The sequence below is a fragment of the Thalassophryne amazonica genome, chromosome 15 (assembly GCF_902500255.1).
Source record: "Thalassophryne amazonica chromosome 15, fThaAma1.1, whole genome shotgun sequence".
In the NCBI taxonomy this organism is placed as follows: Eukaryota; Metazoa; Chordata; class Actinopteri; order Batrachoidiformes; family Batrachoididae; genus Thalassophryne; species Thalassophryne amazonica.
This window is the reverse complement of record NC_047117.1, coordinates 83,054,743-83,071,469: the sequence shown is the minus strand read 5'-3', so window position 1 is coordinate 83,071,469 and position 16,727 is coordinate 83,054,743. Positions and strand designations below refer to the sequence as shown.

General features: G+C 41.4%; 1 protein-coding gene across 3 annotated transcripts in view; it reads left to right on the top strand.

The window, feature by feature from the left end:
* ppp1r12c (protein phosphatase 1, regulatory subunit 12C) overlaps positions 1-15,465 on the top strand; it is a 31,648-nt gene extending 16,183 nt beyond the window's left edge. Inside the window, exons 5-20 of one of the 3 annotated variants that reach the window (XM_034188119.1) lie at positions 3,320-3,479; positions 3,571-3,715; positions 3,853-3,927; positions 4,161-4,240; positions 6,666-6,778; positions 6,869-6,936; positions 9,142-9,269; positions 10,051-10,138; positions 10,735-10,852; positions 11,567-11,673; positions 12,455-12,504; positions 12,762-12,807; positions 13,000-13,104; positions 13,608-13,658; positions 13,812-13,862; positions 14,508-15,465. In XM_034188119.1, the coding sequence (XP_034044010.1) occupies positions 3,320-3,479; positions 3,571-3,715; positions 3,853-3,927; positions 4,161-4,240; positions 6,666-6,778; positions 6,869-6,936; positions 9,142-9,269; positions 10,051-10,138; positions 10,735-10,852; positions 11,567-11,673; positions 12,455-12,504; positions 12,762-12,807; positions 13,000-13,104; positions 13,608-13,658; positions 13,812-13,862; positions 14,508-14,594 (1,472 nt within the window). In that variant the 3' untranslated portion in view covers positions 14,595-15,465. Of the gene's footprint in view, positions 1-3,319; positions 3,480-3,570; positions 3,716-3,852; positions 3,928-4,160; positions 4,241-6,665; positions 6,779-6,868; positions 6,937-9,141; positions 9,270-10,050; positions 10,139-10,734; positions 10,853-11,566; positions 11,674-12,454; positions 12,505-12,761; positions 12,808-12,999; positions 13,114-13,607; positions 13,659-13,811; positions 13,863-14,507 lie in introns of all 3 variants that reach the window. The other 2 variants (XM_034188117.1, XM_034188118.1) reach the window with 2 other exon arrangements.
* Positions 15,466-16,727: the final 1,262 nt, after the last annotated feature.

Sequence of the window (16,727 nt, the reverse complement as noted above, 5' to 3'; positions counted from 1 at the left end):
TGGTATAACTCACAAACTCGTAGCTTAAAGCAGATAACCCGTAAGTTGGAGAGGAAATGGCGTCTCACTAATTTAGAAGATCTTCACTTAGCCTGGAAAAAGAGTCTGTTGCTCTATAAAAAAGCCCTCCGTAAAGCTAGGACATCTTTCTACTCATCACTAATTGAAGAAAATAAGAACAACCCCAGGTTTCTTTTCAGCACTGTAGCCAGGCTGACAAAGAGTCAGAGCTCTATTGAGCTGAGTATTCCATTAACTTTAACTAGTAATGACTTCATGACTTTCTTTGCTAACAAAATTTTAACTATTAGAGAAAAAATTACTCATAACCATCCCAAAGACGTATCGTTATCTTTGGCTGCTTTCAGTGATGCCGGTATTTGGTTAGACTCTTTCTCTCCGATTGTTCTGTCTGAGTTATTTTCATTAGTTACTTCATCCAAACCATCAACATGTTTATTAGACCCCATTCCTACCAGGCTGCTCAAGGAAGCCCTACCATTATTTAATGCTTCGATCTTACATATTCATCAATCTATCTTTGTTAGTTGGCTATGTACCACAGGCTTTTAAGGTGGCAGTAATTAAACCATTACTTAAAAAGCCATCACTTGACCCAGCTATCTTAGCTAATTATAGGCCAATCTCCAACCTTCCTTTTCTCTCAAAAATTCTTGAAAGGGTAGTTGTAAAACAGCTAACTGATCATCTGCAGAGGAATGGTCTATTTGAAGAGTTTCAGTCAGGTTTTAGAATTCATCATAGTACAGAAACAGCATTAGTGAAGGTTACAAATGATCTTCTTATGGCCTCGGACAGTGGACTCATCTCTGTGCTTGTTCTGTTAGACCTCAGTGCTGCTTTTGATACTGTTGACCATAAAATTTTATTACAGAGATTAGAGCATGCCATAGGTATTAAAAGCACTGCGCTGCGGTGGTTTGAATCATATTTGTCTAATAGATTACAATTTGTTCATGTAAATGGGGAATCTTCTTCACAGACTAAAGTTAATTATGGAGTTCCACAAGGTTCTGTGCTAGGACCAATTTTATTCACTTTATACATGCTTCCCTTAGGCAGTATTATTAGACGGTATTGCTTAAATTTTCATTGTTACGCAGATGATACCCAGCTTTATCTATCCATGAAGCCAGAGGACACACACCAATTAGCTAAACTGCAGGATTGTCTTACAGACATAAAGACATGGATGACCTCTAATTTCCTGCTTTTAAACTCAGATAAAACTGAAGTTATTGTACTTGGCCCCACAAATCTTAGAAACATGGTGTCTAACCAGATCCTTACTCTGGATGGCATTACCCTGACCTCTAGTAATACTGTGAGAAATCTTGGAGTCATTTTTGATCAGGATATGTCATTCAAAGCGCATATTAAACAAATATGTAGGACTGCTTTTTTGCATTTACGCAATATCTCTAAAATCAGAAAGGTCTTGTCTCAGAGTGATGCTGAAAAACTAATTCATGCATTTATTTCCTCTAGGCTGGACTATTGTAATTCATTATTATCAGGTTGTCCTAAAAGTTCCCTAAAAAGCCTTCAGTTAATTCAAAATGCTGCAGCTAGAGTACTGACAGGGACTAGAAGGAGAGAGCATATGTCACCCATATTGGCCTCTCTTCATTGGCTTCCTGTTAATTCTAGAATAGAATTTAAAATTCTTCTTCTTACTTATAAGGTTTTGAATAATCAGGTCCCATCTTATCTTAGGGACCTCGTAGTACCATATCACCCCAATAGAGCGCTTCGCTCTCAGACTGCAGGCTTACTTGTAGTTCCTAGGGTTTGTAAGAGTAGAATGGGAGGCAGAGCCTTCAGCTTTCAGGCTCCTCTCCTGTGGAACCAGCTCCCAATTCAGATCAGGGAGACAGACACCCTCTCTACTTTTAAGATTAGGCTTAAAACTTTCCTTTTTGCTAAAGCTTATAGTTAGGGCTGGATCAGGTGACCCTGAACCATCCCTTAGTTATGCTGCTATAGATTTAGACTGCTGGGGGGTTCTCATGATGCACTGAGTGTTTCTTTCTCTTTTTGCTCTGTATGCACCACTCTGCATTTAATCATTAGTGATCGATCTCTGCTCCCCTCCACAGCATGTCTTTTTCCTGGTTCTCTCCCTCAGCCCCAACCAGTCCCAGCAGAAGACTGCCCCTTCCTGAGCCTGGTTCTGCTGGAGGTTTCTTCCTGTTAAAAGGGAGTTTTTCCTTCCCACTGTAGCCAAGTGCTTGCTCACAGGGGGTCGTTTTGACCGTTGGGGTTTTACATAATTATTGTATGGCCTTGCCTTACAATATAAAGCGCCTTGGGGCAACTGTTTGTTGTGATTTGGCGCTATATAAAAAAATTGATTGATTGATTTTGCAACATTGCATGATGATTTACCCTCTTTTAAGAGTTTGATAATCCTCTCCTTTGTTTCAATTGACATCTCTCGTGTTGGAGCCATGATTCATGTCAGTCCACTTGGTGCAACAGCTCTCCAAGGTGTGATCACTCTTTTTTAGATGCAGACTAACGAGCAGATCTGATATGATGCAGGTGTTAGTTTTGGGGATGAAAATTTACAGGGTGATTCCATAATTTATTCCTCAGAATTGAGTGATTCCATATTTTTTTCCTCTGCTTGGTCTAAAAAAGTAACCATTACTGACTGCCACAATCTTTTTTTCTTGATTTCTTATAGTGTTTCTTAAAGCCAGAAAGTTGCCATTTGAAATGACTTTAGCTTTGTGTCATGTCTGTGATCTGCTTTTTTTCTACAAAATTAAACAACTGAATGAACATCCTCTGAGGCCGGTGATTCCATAATTTTTGCCAGGGGTTGTATTATTTTGATCCTGTGTGGATTAGAGACAATCCAAAATAAATTAAAACTTGTGGACCCAATTGTTTTTTTTTTAAGTCATCAATGATGTTTGCTTCCACCATGACAAAAGAACAGTTCAAAGAATCATTAAAAACCCAAAATTACCATGCCATTCATGCCCATGAGTGTATGTAAACATCCAACCATGTATATCAGCCTCTGTTCCCAAGGCTGCTTCTTTCACTTCCTTCTTCATGGAGTCATGGCCAAAGATGCAGTCACATTTGAGAACTTTCTTCTTGGACAGATGGCTTCAGTCCAGCTAATGCTAATCACTGGAGTGCACATGTAGTTTGGAAATAGTCGTGTCTCTGAGTCAGAAGATGAATCGTGTCAAACTGTAAACACAGGAATGAAAATTAAGCTTCCTCTTTCTGAGTGAGTGAGCATCACAATGGATGTTTGTTTGACATGGTTTTTGCTCAGGCTTGGACTTAGAGGCAGCTAAGAGGCTGGAGGAGGAACAGATCATGAGAGACGCCAGGACCTGGCTGACTGAGGGCCCGCCTTCAGATGTACGACACCCCAGGACCGGGGCCACGCCGCTGCATGTGGCTGCAGCCAAAGGCTACCTGGAGGCCATCAAGTAAGGAACAAGCTAGTGCGTTGCCATCTTTAAATGATGCATTCATGTGTCTACAGCTGGTCAGTGAGAGAACAAACACCTTTGGTTTCAGGATCCTCTGTCAGTGTGGGCTGGATGTGTCGAGCATGGATTTTGATGGCTGGACACCCCTCCATGCGGCGGCGCACTGGGGTCAGGGCGAGGCCTGTCGTGTTCTGGCTGAACATCTGTGCAACATGGGTGCCTGCAGCAATGCGGTGAAGCCCACAAACTGCTGCATCATAGACTCATTGACTTCATCCACACTGGACCGATGTGCATGATAACGGAGTTTGCAGTTGGTTTTCTGACTTTGTTCCTCTTTGTTAAAGTTCTCCTTCTGTGGCTTTCTTAGGGCGAGACACCGTTTGATGTAGCTGATGAAAGTGTTGAGGAACTTCTGAAAGAATTATCACAGAAACAAGCCAATGTGAGATTGTCATTTCAAGTATTTACAGGCATGACCACAGATATTTGGACAGTGACCTCCATAATTACATATGAATTTCTTTCTTTTTTCCTTTATTTATGGTGGTTGTACAGAGGAAAACTTGCAAAAACAGTCACTGTCCAAATACTTGAGGGCCAGACTGTGACTTTCTCTCTGTTTTATTACATTGTGTATGACACAAGTAAATAACTGACCTATTGGTGTGTCTGCAGTGGCGTAACGAGCAGTCCATGATTGACAGGCAAAACCAACAAGGCTCCACGAGTGCCAACGCCCAAAACAAAAAGCGACGGTTGGTATTCCTCTTTAATGGACACGTTCACGTTTTACAGCCTCATATTATTATATGAGGCTGTAAATAACACATAATAACCTTTGGTCATTATCACATCCAAAGGTTCTTGAAATGGAGCAATATCGCCACCTGGTGGACATTTACCATTAATGCAAGTACAAGGAACTATATTAAAATATTGTTGCAGTCGTCTGAGTGCTATACCCACTATTGGCAATTGCATCATGTGAAAGAAATCCAGTTAAAAAAACAAAATTGCTTCAGAGGAAAATAGATGTCTGTTGAGCTCCAAAATGAACTCAAACCAGGTTTTTACAAACCGTAACTATACTCAACAGAAATATAAACAACACTTTTGGTTTTGCTCCCATTTTGTATGAGATGAACTCAAAGATCTAAAACTTTTTTCCACATACACAATATCACCATTTCCCTCAAATATTGTTCACAAACCAGTCTAAATCTGTGATAGTGAGCACTTCTCCTTTGCTGAGATGATTAGTGCACAGGTGTGCCTTAGACCGCCCACAATAAAAGGCCACTCTGAAAGGTGCAGTTTTATCACACAGCACAATGCCACAGATGTCGCAAGATTTGAGGGAGCGTGCAATTGGCATGCTGACAGCAGGAATGTCAACCAGAGCTGTTGCTCGTGTATTGAATGTTCATTTCTCTACCATAAGCCGTCTCCAAAGGCGTTTCAGAGAATTTGGCAGTACATCCAACCAGCCTCACAACCGCAGACCACGTGTAACCACACCAGCCCAGGACCTCCACATCCAGCATGTTCACCTCCAAGATCGTCTGAGACCAGCCACTCGGACAGCTGCTGAAACAATCGGTTTGCATAACCAAAGAATTTCTGCACAAACTGTCAGAAACCGTCTCAGGGAAGCTCATCTGCATGCTCGTCGTCCTCATCAGGGTCTCGACCTGACTCCAGTTCGTCGTCATAACCGACTTGAGTGGGCACATGCTCACATTCGCTGGCGTTTGGCACGTTGGAGAGGTGTTCTCTTCACGGATGAATCCCGGTTCACACTGTCCAGGGCAGATGGCAGACAGCGTGTGTGGCGTCGTGTGGGTGAGCGGTTTTCTGATGTCAATGTTGTGGATCGAGTGGCCCATGGTGGTGGCGGTGGGGTTATGGTATGGGCAGGCGTCTGTTATGGACAAAGAACACAGGTGCATTTTATTGATGGCATTTTGAATGCACAGAGATACCGTGACGAGATCCTGAGGCCCATTGTTGTGCCATACATCCAAGAACATCACCTCATGTTGCAGCAGGATAATGCACGGCCCCATGTTGCAAGGATCTGTACACAATTCTTGGAAGCTGAAAATGTCCCAGTTCTTGCATGGCCGGCATACTCACCGGACATGTCACCCATTGAGCATGTTTGGGATGCTCTGGACCGGCGTATATGACAGTGTGTACCAGTTCCTGCCAATATCCAGCAACTTCGCACAGCCATTGAAGAGGAGTGGACCAACATTCCACAGGCCACAATTGACAACCTGATCAACTCTATGCGAAGGAGATGTGTTGCACTGCATGAAGCAAATGGTGGTCACACCAGACACTGACTGGTATCCCCCCCCCCAACAATAAAACAAAACTGCACCTTTCAGAGTGGCCTTTTATTGTGGGCAGTCTAAGGCACACCTGTGCACTAATCATGGTGTCTAATCAGCATCTTGATATGGCACACCTGTGAGGTGGGATGGATTATCTCAGCAAAGGAGAAGTGCTCACTATCACAGATTTAGACTGGTTTGTGAGCAATATTTGAGGGAAATGGTGATATTGTGTATGTGTTGAGTTCATCTCATACAAAACGGGATCAAAACCAGAAGTGTTGCGTTTATATTTTTGTTGAGTGTACGTATAGTGTAGTTGTTGATGTATTCTTGCATTTTATTATTACTTGCAACTCGTACTGCAGGTGATATTTTTAAATTTCTAGAAGGACTATTTAATGAGTGCCACAGTGGAGGAAATAAACTGATCAAAACTAATTTTTTTTTCTGTTCTTTTCTTTTTTGGGTGTATGGCCACCCTGTTCACACTCATGTAGTAAGTTCCAAAATTTTAAAGAAAGGATTTCTCACAAATGCAGTAACTGCCAAGGATTAGTTAAGCACTCTGAGAATTAATTTTTATTTCTTTATTTTTAAATATGAGTAGGTTTATTTATTCATCAGTATTCTGCTGTATTACATTCTTAAGTATCCCAAGTAAAGTTTTCTCTGCCTACTTCAAGTCGGTTTTATGGACACTTGGAAAAATAACTGAATATTTCCCGTCATGTTAGTGCAGGAGAGCTGATAAGTTTCCTGCAAAGACGTCTGTCGGCGCTAACGTTTGTCCACGTGTGTCTGTGTTTTTGTTTTTTTTTGTTGTTTTTTTTTTTTCCAGGAGCTCGGTATGCAGGATGAGCAGTAAAGAAAAGCTGAACATTCCAGACCAGTCTAAAGAAAGGGGCATCTCAGGAGGCCTGGAGCTGAGTGAGGAGAAAGACAGCAGCCCTGGTAAACTAGTTACTGTGTTATCATGTTAGTCTGAGAAATCTGGGTGAGTCAGTCAAATCCACAAATTCCAAATTTCTTGTTGTACCCCAGAAAGCTCAACGGTGTCCAGTCCAGACACAGAGAGTGTGACAACATCCACAATCAGTCCTGCGGACAAGGTAAAACTGATCTGCTGCATCTTTCTCTGGAAAAATCATTAATTGCTTGACTTTCTTGTTTTCTTTTTTTAATATATCACATTTTTATGACTTTATGGGTGTTGCAAATGTATCTGTTGAATACGTTATGATGTGAAATGTAGTTGACAGAAAATGGACACAATTTCTACTTGAGTGCAGTTGATGGAGGCACGCCCACTTGTGCTTTGTGTTACTATGATTGGTCAAAATGTGTTTCTCTCTCTCTTATTTATATTTATTTTATTTATTATATAAATGAAATCTAGAAGGCAACTCTTTAGAATGTGTTCTTCCGCCAAAGCCAAAAATAATTAAGTAAAATCTTACAATGATGATGTTATAAAATGCACCAAAATTTAATAAGTGCTCCACAACAGTAAGGTTTTGTGAAGATACAGTGAGGAAAATAAGTATTTGAACACCCTGCGATTTTGCAAGTTCTCCCACTTAGAAATCACGGAGGGGTCTGAAATTTTCTTCTTAGGTGCACGTCCACTGTGAGAGACATAATAAAAAAAAATCCGGAAATCACAATGTATGATTTTTTAAATAATTTATTTGTATGTTACTGCTGCAAATAAGTATTTGAACACCTACCAAACAGCAATAATTCTGGCTCACTCGGACCTGTTAATTTTTCTTTAAGAAGCCCTCTCATTCTGCACTCTGCATGTACCTGTATAAAAGACACCTTTTCACACACTCAATCAGTCACACTCCAACCTGTCCACCATAGCCAAGACCAAGAGCTGTCTAAGGACACCAGGGACAAAACTGTAGACCTGCACAAGGCTGGGATGGACTACAGGACAACAGGCAAGCAGCTTGGTAGAAGACAACAACTGTTATGATTATTTATTAGAAAGTTGAAGAAACACAAGATGACTGTCGATCTCCCTCGGTCTGGGATTCCATGCAAGATCTCACTTTGTGAGTTAAGGATGATTCTGAGAAAGCTCAGAACTACACAGGAGGACCTGGTCAATGACCTGAAGAGAGCTGGGACCACAGTCACAAAGATTACATTAGTAACACATGATGCTGTCATGGTTTAAAATCCTGCAGGGCAGCAAGGTCCCCCTGCTCAAGCCAGCACATGTCCAGGCCTGTTTGAAGTTCACCAGTGACCATCTGGATGATCCAGAGGAGGCATGGGAGAATGTCATGTGGTCAGATGAGACCAGAATAGAGCTTTTTGGAATCAACTCCACTTACCATGTTTGGAGGATGAGAACAACCCCAAGAAAACCATCCCAACCATGAAGCATGGGGGGTGGAAACATCATACTCTGGGGGTGCTCTTCTGCAAAGGGGACAGGACGACTGCACCGTATTGAAGGGAGGATGGATGGGGTGATGTATTGCGAGATTTTGGCAAACCACCTCCTTCCCTCAGTAAGAGCATTGAAGATGGGTCATGGCTGGGTCTTCCAGCATGACAATGACCCCAAACACACAGCCAGGGCAACTAAGGAGGGGCTCCGTAAGAAGCATTTCAAGGTGTTGGAGTGGCCTGGCCAGTCTCCAGACCTGAACACAATAGAAAAACTTTGGAGGGAGCTGAAACTCCAAACCTGAAAGATTTGGAGAAGATCTGTATGGATGAGTGGACTAAAATCCCTGCTGCAGTGTGTGAAAACCTGGTGAAAAACTACAGGAAACATTTGACCTCTGTAATTGCAAACAAAGGCTACTGTACCAAATATTAACATTGATTTTCACAGGTGTTCAAATACTTATTTGCAGCAGTAACATACAAATAAATTATTTAAAAAAAATCATACATTGTGATTTCTGAATTTTTTTTTTTATTTTTTTATTATGTCTCTCACAGTGGACATGCACCTACGATGAAAATTTCAGACCCCTCCATGATTTCTAAGTAGGAGAACTTGCAAAATCGCAGGGTGTTCAAATACTTATTTTCCTCACTGTATGTCACGTGCCCAAGTTCTCAATTTCAGAACAATTACTCCAAACGGCCCTGACTTTACTCCGTGATTCTGTCTGCTAGGAAACAAGAAGGTGTTTAATTCCATTCATATTGATCATTTCACCAATCACTAATAGTCTAACCAACAAAAATAGACGTGTGAATTACTATTAATATCAGTAGGCAACATGATTACAGCATTGTGATGCTGCCTCCATTTATTTATTTATTGCCCCTTTTGTGTGATTCAGACACCAGAGGAGAAAGATGAGGAGAAGGAGCAGGACAAAGCGAGTCGCACAGCGAGAGTCTCGCCCACACCTCAGACGAGGGACGCTGCAGCAGAGAGTCCGAACGCCCCGAGTACTGACAGGCGCAAGTAAGAATGCAACACAGACTAATTCAGCCAGGACATACGGAGCACAGAATGTGGTCTCCACAAGTCGGGCTCCTCCTGAAAAGCCACCTCCAAAAGCCATCATGGCACCACAAGAAAGTGTACAGTCTATTACCAAAAAATAAATACATTAAGAAAACCCTCGTACAGCCTTTATATTATTTTGGAAGGATGCCCAAATGAATACTGAGGATTTAACAAAGGTTTGTTCTAAAGCTCCAACAGATCCTCCAGGTCACATCTACAAAAAATAAAATATAACACAAAGCTAAAATACCCTCAGCAGGAAGAGCATAAAAATAGGAAACAGAATGTGACCTTTTGGCCTCTTAAAATAGGTCAAGGTTGGCCATCTTTGAACTTGTCCAAGGTCTGTGTCCCAAGAATGTTCCTTGTGAATTTGATGACCCTGGCAGTAAACGGACTGGATTTATGCTGAGCACAGACCGACGAAAGGAAGCCCTTTGCAATACCCAATAGCCGTATTTTGGCCTCAAGTAAAAATGGAATTTGAGGCATCAGACAGAAATGTGACGTTGTTCACCTTTTAAGAAAACTGTCCCTTATCTCGACCTGCAAGACTGTCCAACCACAGAGAGCTATTATTCAAAATTTGTCATAAAAAATATTATTTTTGTTGCCAATTTTGGATTATTGGCTTCCTTTGTAATTGATGGCCTTTCATGTCATGAAGATGTCGAACAACTTTTTTTTTTCATGAATGTGCTTTTCAGCATTTTTCAATCTTTATGCCTTTGTTCAGGTTTCAGGCTCCAGTCAGAGACGAAGAGTCCGAGTCTCAAAGAAAAGCTCGCTCTCGGTTGATGCGCCAGTCTCGGCGTTCCACACAGGTAGTTCTTGAGTTTGACTGCACCTTTAAAGTCATTCATACATGTTTTTCTTCCATTCAGAACTAAATATTTAGTAACCCCAAATCACCATTCTACACTTTGACATCGTTTACTTTTAAACCCTTTTCAGCACTGTATTCCAGACTTGTGGTACTCGAATCTTGGACTGTGACTCAAGTTCTGATTGTTTGAATTTGGGACTTGACTTGGAGCACTGCTGGCTGCATTCAAAGTTAAAAGTTGGAGATGACTGATTTTTTTTTTCCTTCTTCTTTTTTTAAATTAATAATTAATAAAAATATTAGCAAAAGATGTTGATAGCTGTAGTAAGACTGCGAGACTGACTTGTGTTTACTGACTCAGAATCTAAGATTGACTGCATTTGAAGTTGAAAGTTGGAGACGAGGACTCAAGACTTGTATTTTTTGCAAAAGATGTTAACGGCTTGATTAACTTTAATACTGTAATAGAGACTCAACTCTGACTCTTCTTGAGTGACTTGGGCACTTGAAACTCGACTCAAACCAGGCTGACAGCGATCGTGTCTCGCAGTCAGATATCTCGTGAGCTCTGACGCTGATGTTCTGTGTTTACAGGGTGTGACTCTGACGGACCTGAAAGAAGCGGAGAAGTCGATTTCTAAAGCCGCTGACCAGCTGCCGCGCAGCATCCAGTCTGTCAGCCCCATCATCGCCCTCACACCTGCTGAAAGGGGTGAGTACCCTTTAAACTACAAACTAAAGCTTCACAAATACAAAAATCTACCAATTTGTCCATAAGATGTGACTTGCCACGAACGGACACATCCAAAGCCTTGTTTTGTTGGCAGAACCGATAACTTAATCAGCCAAAACTTTAATCCAGAAATTCTCCGCCTGTCCAATCTAATCTCTGATCACTGAGTCACTGGAACCAGATTACACTTCAGTAGGAATTCCTTCACGCCGAGTCGCATTGGCATGCGACATGGACAGATTATGGATTTAAGTAAAAGTTGCAATATTATGCAAAAGCTTTTTTTTTTTTTTTTTTTTTTTTTTTTTGTCTCTTTTGTGCGCAACGCCTCCAAACTGAAATTAGTTCATGTTTCCAGTTCTGATTCTCCAGCTGTGATTGGTCACATTATTAGTATCTGGTGATGTCACCAATGAGAGGGATGAACTGTCCGAGTCTGTGGGCTGGATTTTTTTTAAGCAGCTCATTTTTCTTTGCATTTGTAAACAGAACTGTCATTGAGCAAAGGCTTCTATCAGTCTCTCTGGTGTCGAGTGGTTCTGGCAAACATTTGGTGCTTCCTGCTGGTGTGAAATGGCATAAATGGTGTTGTCCGCTGTGTTGAAGAGTTGCGTTCACTGACCCGTTCGTTTATAATTCATCACATCTGGGTGCTTTGAAGTGGTTGTTCCTGCTGACTCCTTGTTCTTTTAGATACAGATCCAGAACAGCAGGTGGAGCCAGAGGGAGAGAAGCGTCTGGGTGTAAAGGACAGGAGGAGGGGGAGGAGAGAGAGATGCATCGTCCAACCAGGAGGAGAGGTTAGGACAACAAAAAACAAAGGAGTTCAAGGCCAAAGACCAGAGGAGCGATTTGTTTTATAGCTAAAACCATGAAAGTGTGATGGCAAGGAGAAGAGCCCAACCTTTTCTTCACTGTTCAAACTGACAAACACGTCACTCTTTTTAGGTGTGCTGATTTTCCCCACAGTGCAGCCAGTGGGCCAGACATCACTATGTGTGGGCTGGCAGCCAGGTGACATTTCACTTGTGAGGGAGGTTACTTCAGTTGTACTGGCCTGATTGTCACCAAACGTGATGTGTGTGTGTGTGTGTGTGTGTTCAGTATATTGATCCCAAGAAGCCTACTGGCTTTGGGGTCAAAAGGTCAAAGCCACTACAGCATGCTTTGTAAAATTCTTCTGAGTGCAGTCATTCTTTCCTATTACCTGATGGTCTTCAAACGGTATGTGTGTGTTTCGTCACCTCAAGAAACTGATTTTTTTTTTTTTTTTTTATGGGAAGCGGGGGTCAAACTGTCAAAATCACTGAACTGTACTTTGTGAAAGCCTTCATCATTTGGCCAGGGTGCCGTGGGTTAGTGCAGATTGAGTTTATTACCAAATAGAAATCACCAGCCAGTCAGTCAAGAGCATATTTGTCTGAAACCCGTTAGAGTTTAGCTTAAAAAAAAAAAACTCAATACTTTAAAATGCATTTATTAAAACCTTTGTAAGTGATGTGGCAATTAGTACGAGCTGCACAGCGTTGTCTCAGCAAGTCACAGATGATCTGACACCCCCCCCCCCCCCAATCTCGACAGAATGAAGATGAGGATGCCGACTTGGATGACACAAATAACAACACATCAAAGTGAGTGTTGGTTATGTTCTTCAGAGAACATTTACTTGAACACAGATGGGATTTTTGTCATTTGATACATTTCAACAAAATGTGTAACATCAAAGAATGTCAAAGTGTTTAAGATAAATACAGAGGTAATCCTTTTTTTTTGGTGGCCTGCTAGAAAATCCAAAGTAGTGATATTTTCCAGGAGACGTTGCGTAAATTGTTGATTGTTTTTCACCAGCGGTTAAAGAATTCTTTAAAAGACTCTTGTGTTTCTGCAGTGAGAAGCAACAGGACCAGGAGGACTCATCATCTGACTACAGGATGGTACGTACTGAACCCACCGCACAGACCTGAGGGGCAAATAAAAGTAAGATCTGAGGAATGTTGGCTGCCTGCCTCTGGCCAGAGCAGAGAAACCAGCAGGCTCTGCAGCCTGAAACACGTTCTCTCCAGCTGCACCCACAAAGCATTTCTCTTCACCCTTGTGTCTGAAATGCATTGTGTGTTTGTGTTCAGCTTTACTTCAAGGTGCTGCAGGAGAACCTCAGTCTCAAGGACAAGCTGCAGGAGATGGAGCTGCTGCTCAACCAGAACAAATTGGAGCTGGAGAGGCTGCAACAGGTTGGGCAGGTTTGCTGCTGCGTCTGACCTTTTGAGTCTGTGTGGCATTATGAACAGAGACGGATGCTGCTATGACTCACAGCAAGCAAATGCTGTCAAACGGACTGCTTTAACATTTGAATGAAATCACAGCTTCAATTAAAGGGGTCGTATTGTATGCTTCTACAGAAAGCTAACAAATGCACAAATCAGCCAGTTTCTTAACAGATATCCAATTTAAGCTTATCCACCAAAGCAATTTAATTTTTCAGACTATTTCTATGGCTGCTACTTTAAACAGAAAGCCTTTAGAGTGAACAGGACGCACGTCATAATTCTAAAACAAGCTGTTTGAGGTCTAAGGAGATGATGCTCTTCATGCAGAGGTAGAATTGTGGAACGCTAACCCGTTTTATTATTGGAATTAACCACAAGTTGTACTGATTTTTGCATAGTGTAGGTCCTTTTTAAACTGAGTACTTTAGAAATGTGAATTTGGTAATACTGCTTTTTGTGTGTGTTAGAGTCACGACAGCAGCACCGACAGACCGGCCCTGCTGGAGCTGGAGAGATTTGTGAGTTTTATGTTACACTCCACCAACCAGAACAGGAAACACTCGTCGCATTAACTCTTGTGCTGAGGTTGACATGTTTGTCTAAGACTCGAACACCTTTGATTTATGAATTAACCACAGATGAACCTTTGTTTGTGTGTGGCTGTTTGACAGGAGAAGTTGACCCTCCAGCGGAAAGCAACAGAACTGGAGGATGACCTGAAGGTACAGGTATTTATTTATTTATTATGTCCGCCAAGGACGTAATAAAATCATCTGCGTTTATTGATTTGTCTGTCTGTTAGCAGGACTATGTCAAAACTACTGTATGGATTTTGACAAAATTATCACCACAGATAGATATTACGGGCATGGAAAACTCCATTAAATTTTGGAGGTGATCCAAATTCTGGATCAAGATTTCACTTGATACTTAAAAAAAGGATTCTCACCAAATTTTCACCACAGATAGAAATTAGGGCATGGAAGAAGCCACTGAATTTTGGAGGTAATCCAGATCCGGATTGGTGGACGTCAGAAATCTCAGCTTGCTCTTGTTTTCAAGATGTGACAGAATAACTGCAACTTATTTACAACAGCTGCATGGAAACAGTGTTTCTGTCATAGGGAAATTTCAGTCTGAAATTTAAAATACAATTTACCACATTTATTTTATCATCTATCATCATATATGATCATAGTGTTCCTCATAGAATCAGCATAAAAAGCCAAAATGTAAAAAAACAACAAAAAAAAACTTTTTGTATTCATAGGTTCTTAATGGCAGATGAGCTACACATACTGTGATAGTCACATTAAATTCTGAAGAGCAAAAAAAAATTTTAAGCAGTCGTATGATTTTGTTTGTAGGTTCTTGGGGACCTCAGAGCAGACAACCAGAGACTCAAGGACGAGAACGCTGCCCTCATTCGTGTCATTAGCAAACTTTCAAGGTGAAAATTAAAATATATATAGATATGGATATTAAAAATATTAAAGAATTTTTCATTTGCCCATCAAAGTGGGAACAGAGACGACAGCATAAAGCACCTTTCTCTTTAGGACCAACAACTTGTTGAACAGAAACTGGAACTCTTTGTTTTCAGGGTTATTTTGTGTTTTGGGCTTCTTTGTTTTGGCAGATCTACTGTACGACAAACTGAACAGCACCTTCTGTGGACTGATTTTATGCTCATATGACACATTTTTGTAATATTATTATTACTTTTTTATTCAGCTGTTTTTACCCAGCAGCTGTTCCTATACAAGTTACTAGCCATGCACCTGAGGGGGGAGTAGGGGGGTCTAGAAAAGACTGTAAACTTAACGTGCCAAAAAGCAGCCAGTTTTGGGAAAAACAAATGGTCAGTGTTTCTCTCAGGGTAAGCGGGGCTGACGCAGTGTGTTGTAGCTCAGAGTCGGACCAAATCTGCATGTTTCCTCCCCGTTCCTCTTAATATGTATTTATTCCATACGTCTTCATAGTAAAAAGGACAGTATTGGGTGTTCAGAGGGATTTCAAATGTTTGTTACAAACCCATCAGAGCTTTCAAGCAGTCGTGGAGAATGTATGCACTGTCTTTAGTACTGTGAGTAGAACGGTTTCCCCATCTGAACTGGACCTTATTGTGAATACCGACCTCCTGACCCTGAGATGGGCACCTGTTAGTACTGAACAGGCGAGGTGGTTTCTCTCGAATGTTCACTTAAGTTTTTGAATAAGCATGTTAATTTGTATTTTGATTCCGTGCCTTTTGATATACATTTTAATATTTGTATTGTTTTGACAAACCTACACTGTCTAATATAAAACACATTGTAAGCAGAACTGTTGCTGACTTCATGAATGATGGGTGTTTTGTTTTTTAAACTGTGTAGTGTTGTTGACTGATCCAGCCATAAAATTCCAGACATCTGAACACAGTGTACATGTTTAAACTATGACCTTATCTTGAATCACTGGTAATTGAGTTGCAGCTTCTGAACAATTCAGCCTTCACAACTTTTAGTCACATTGGCAAAGTAACGCAAATCATACTTTAGGGCCCCTTCGCACATAGTGCAAATTTGGTCGCATTGCGCATGAAGCAGGAATCGTAGCAACACATGTTGCTACAACTATTTGCGCACACCAGAGTGTGGCTGTGAGAGCGCGTTCGAACCCTCTCGTGGTAGGTGTTGGACAAATTTCAGGTGACACATCTAACACCACTCATTTGGCACTTAGAAAATGTGTTGCTATTTGTACTATTAGCACACCACCAGTCAGCAGATGATCAGTTGAGCTGGGAGTGAAACTTATCTAAGTGTCCCCATGACTGTGAAGCTGTCAAATGCACATGTAGCGTGCCACAGTGTCGGCTCCCCCCACAACACGTCTGCATTAGGCAGGTGGAGATTAATCGATACGACACGTGCATGCGTGTAGTTCACACACCCCCAGCAGGCGAGGTGCTTCGTCTGATCACAGAGTGACACCTTCGTCTGTGCCCTGAATGGACAGGGGCCATGGCACCTGTTTACAACTCTGGACGTCACAACTGCAGAACACGCACCGTGTTTTGATGGACACGCGTATGTATGTTTGCTGTCCTCACGTTGAAATATATAAAAACATATCGCTTTTGCGACGGGCTGGAGCGCACGCACATTGACAGGCTCTTCCAGCTGGAACGGACCGTCAGTTCATGTGGACACACAGCAGGCGATGACAAGCCAACAGTTCGACAAATACGCCACTTTGTCACATAGTAGCAGAAATATGCCCTAACAAATGCCATTTGGTCAGTTATCACTGCACTTTTTTCCCTTTTTTTTTTTTTAAATGTTTATCTGCTTGTTGATTTTAGCCATTTCACACTCCTGTTACAAGACAGTGATTGTAATGCAGTGGCAGAGTTTCCATCTGGTAATCAGACCTCACAGGTTCGAATCCCGTGAGTGGCATTTTTTTTTATTTTTAATTTAACCAGGGTTATTTGTTTGTTCTGAACTGTTTTGACACGGCAGTTCTGTATTGCATCCTCTTTTATGTATTATTTATAATCACCCCAGTGATATTCACTAATTATACAGCTGCTTTTTATTTTA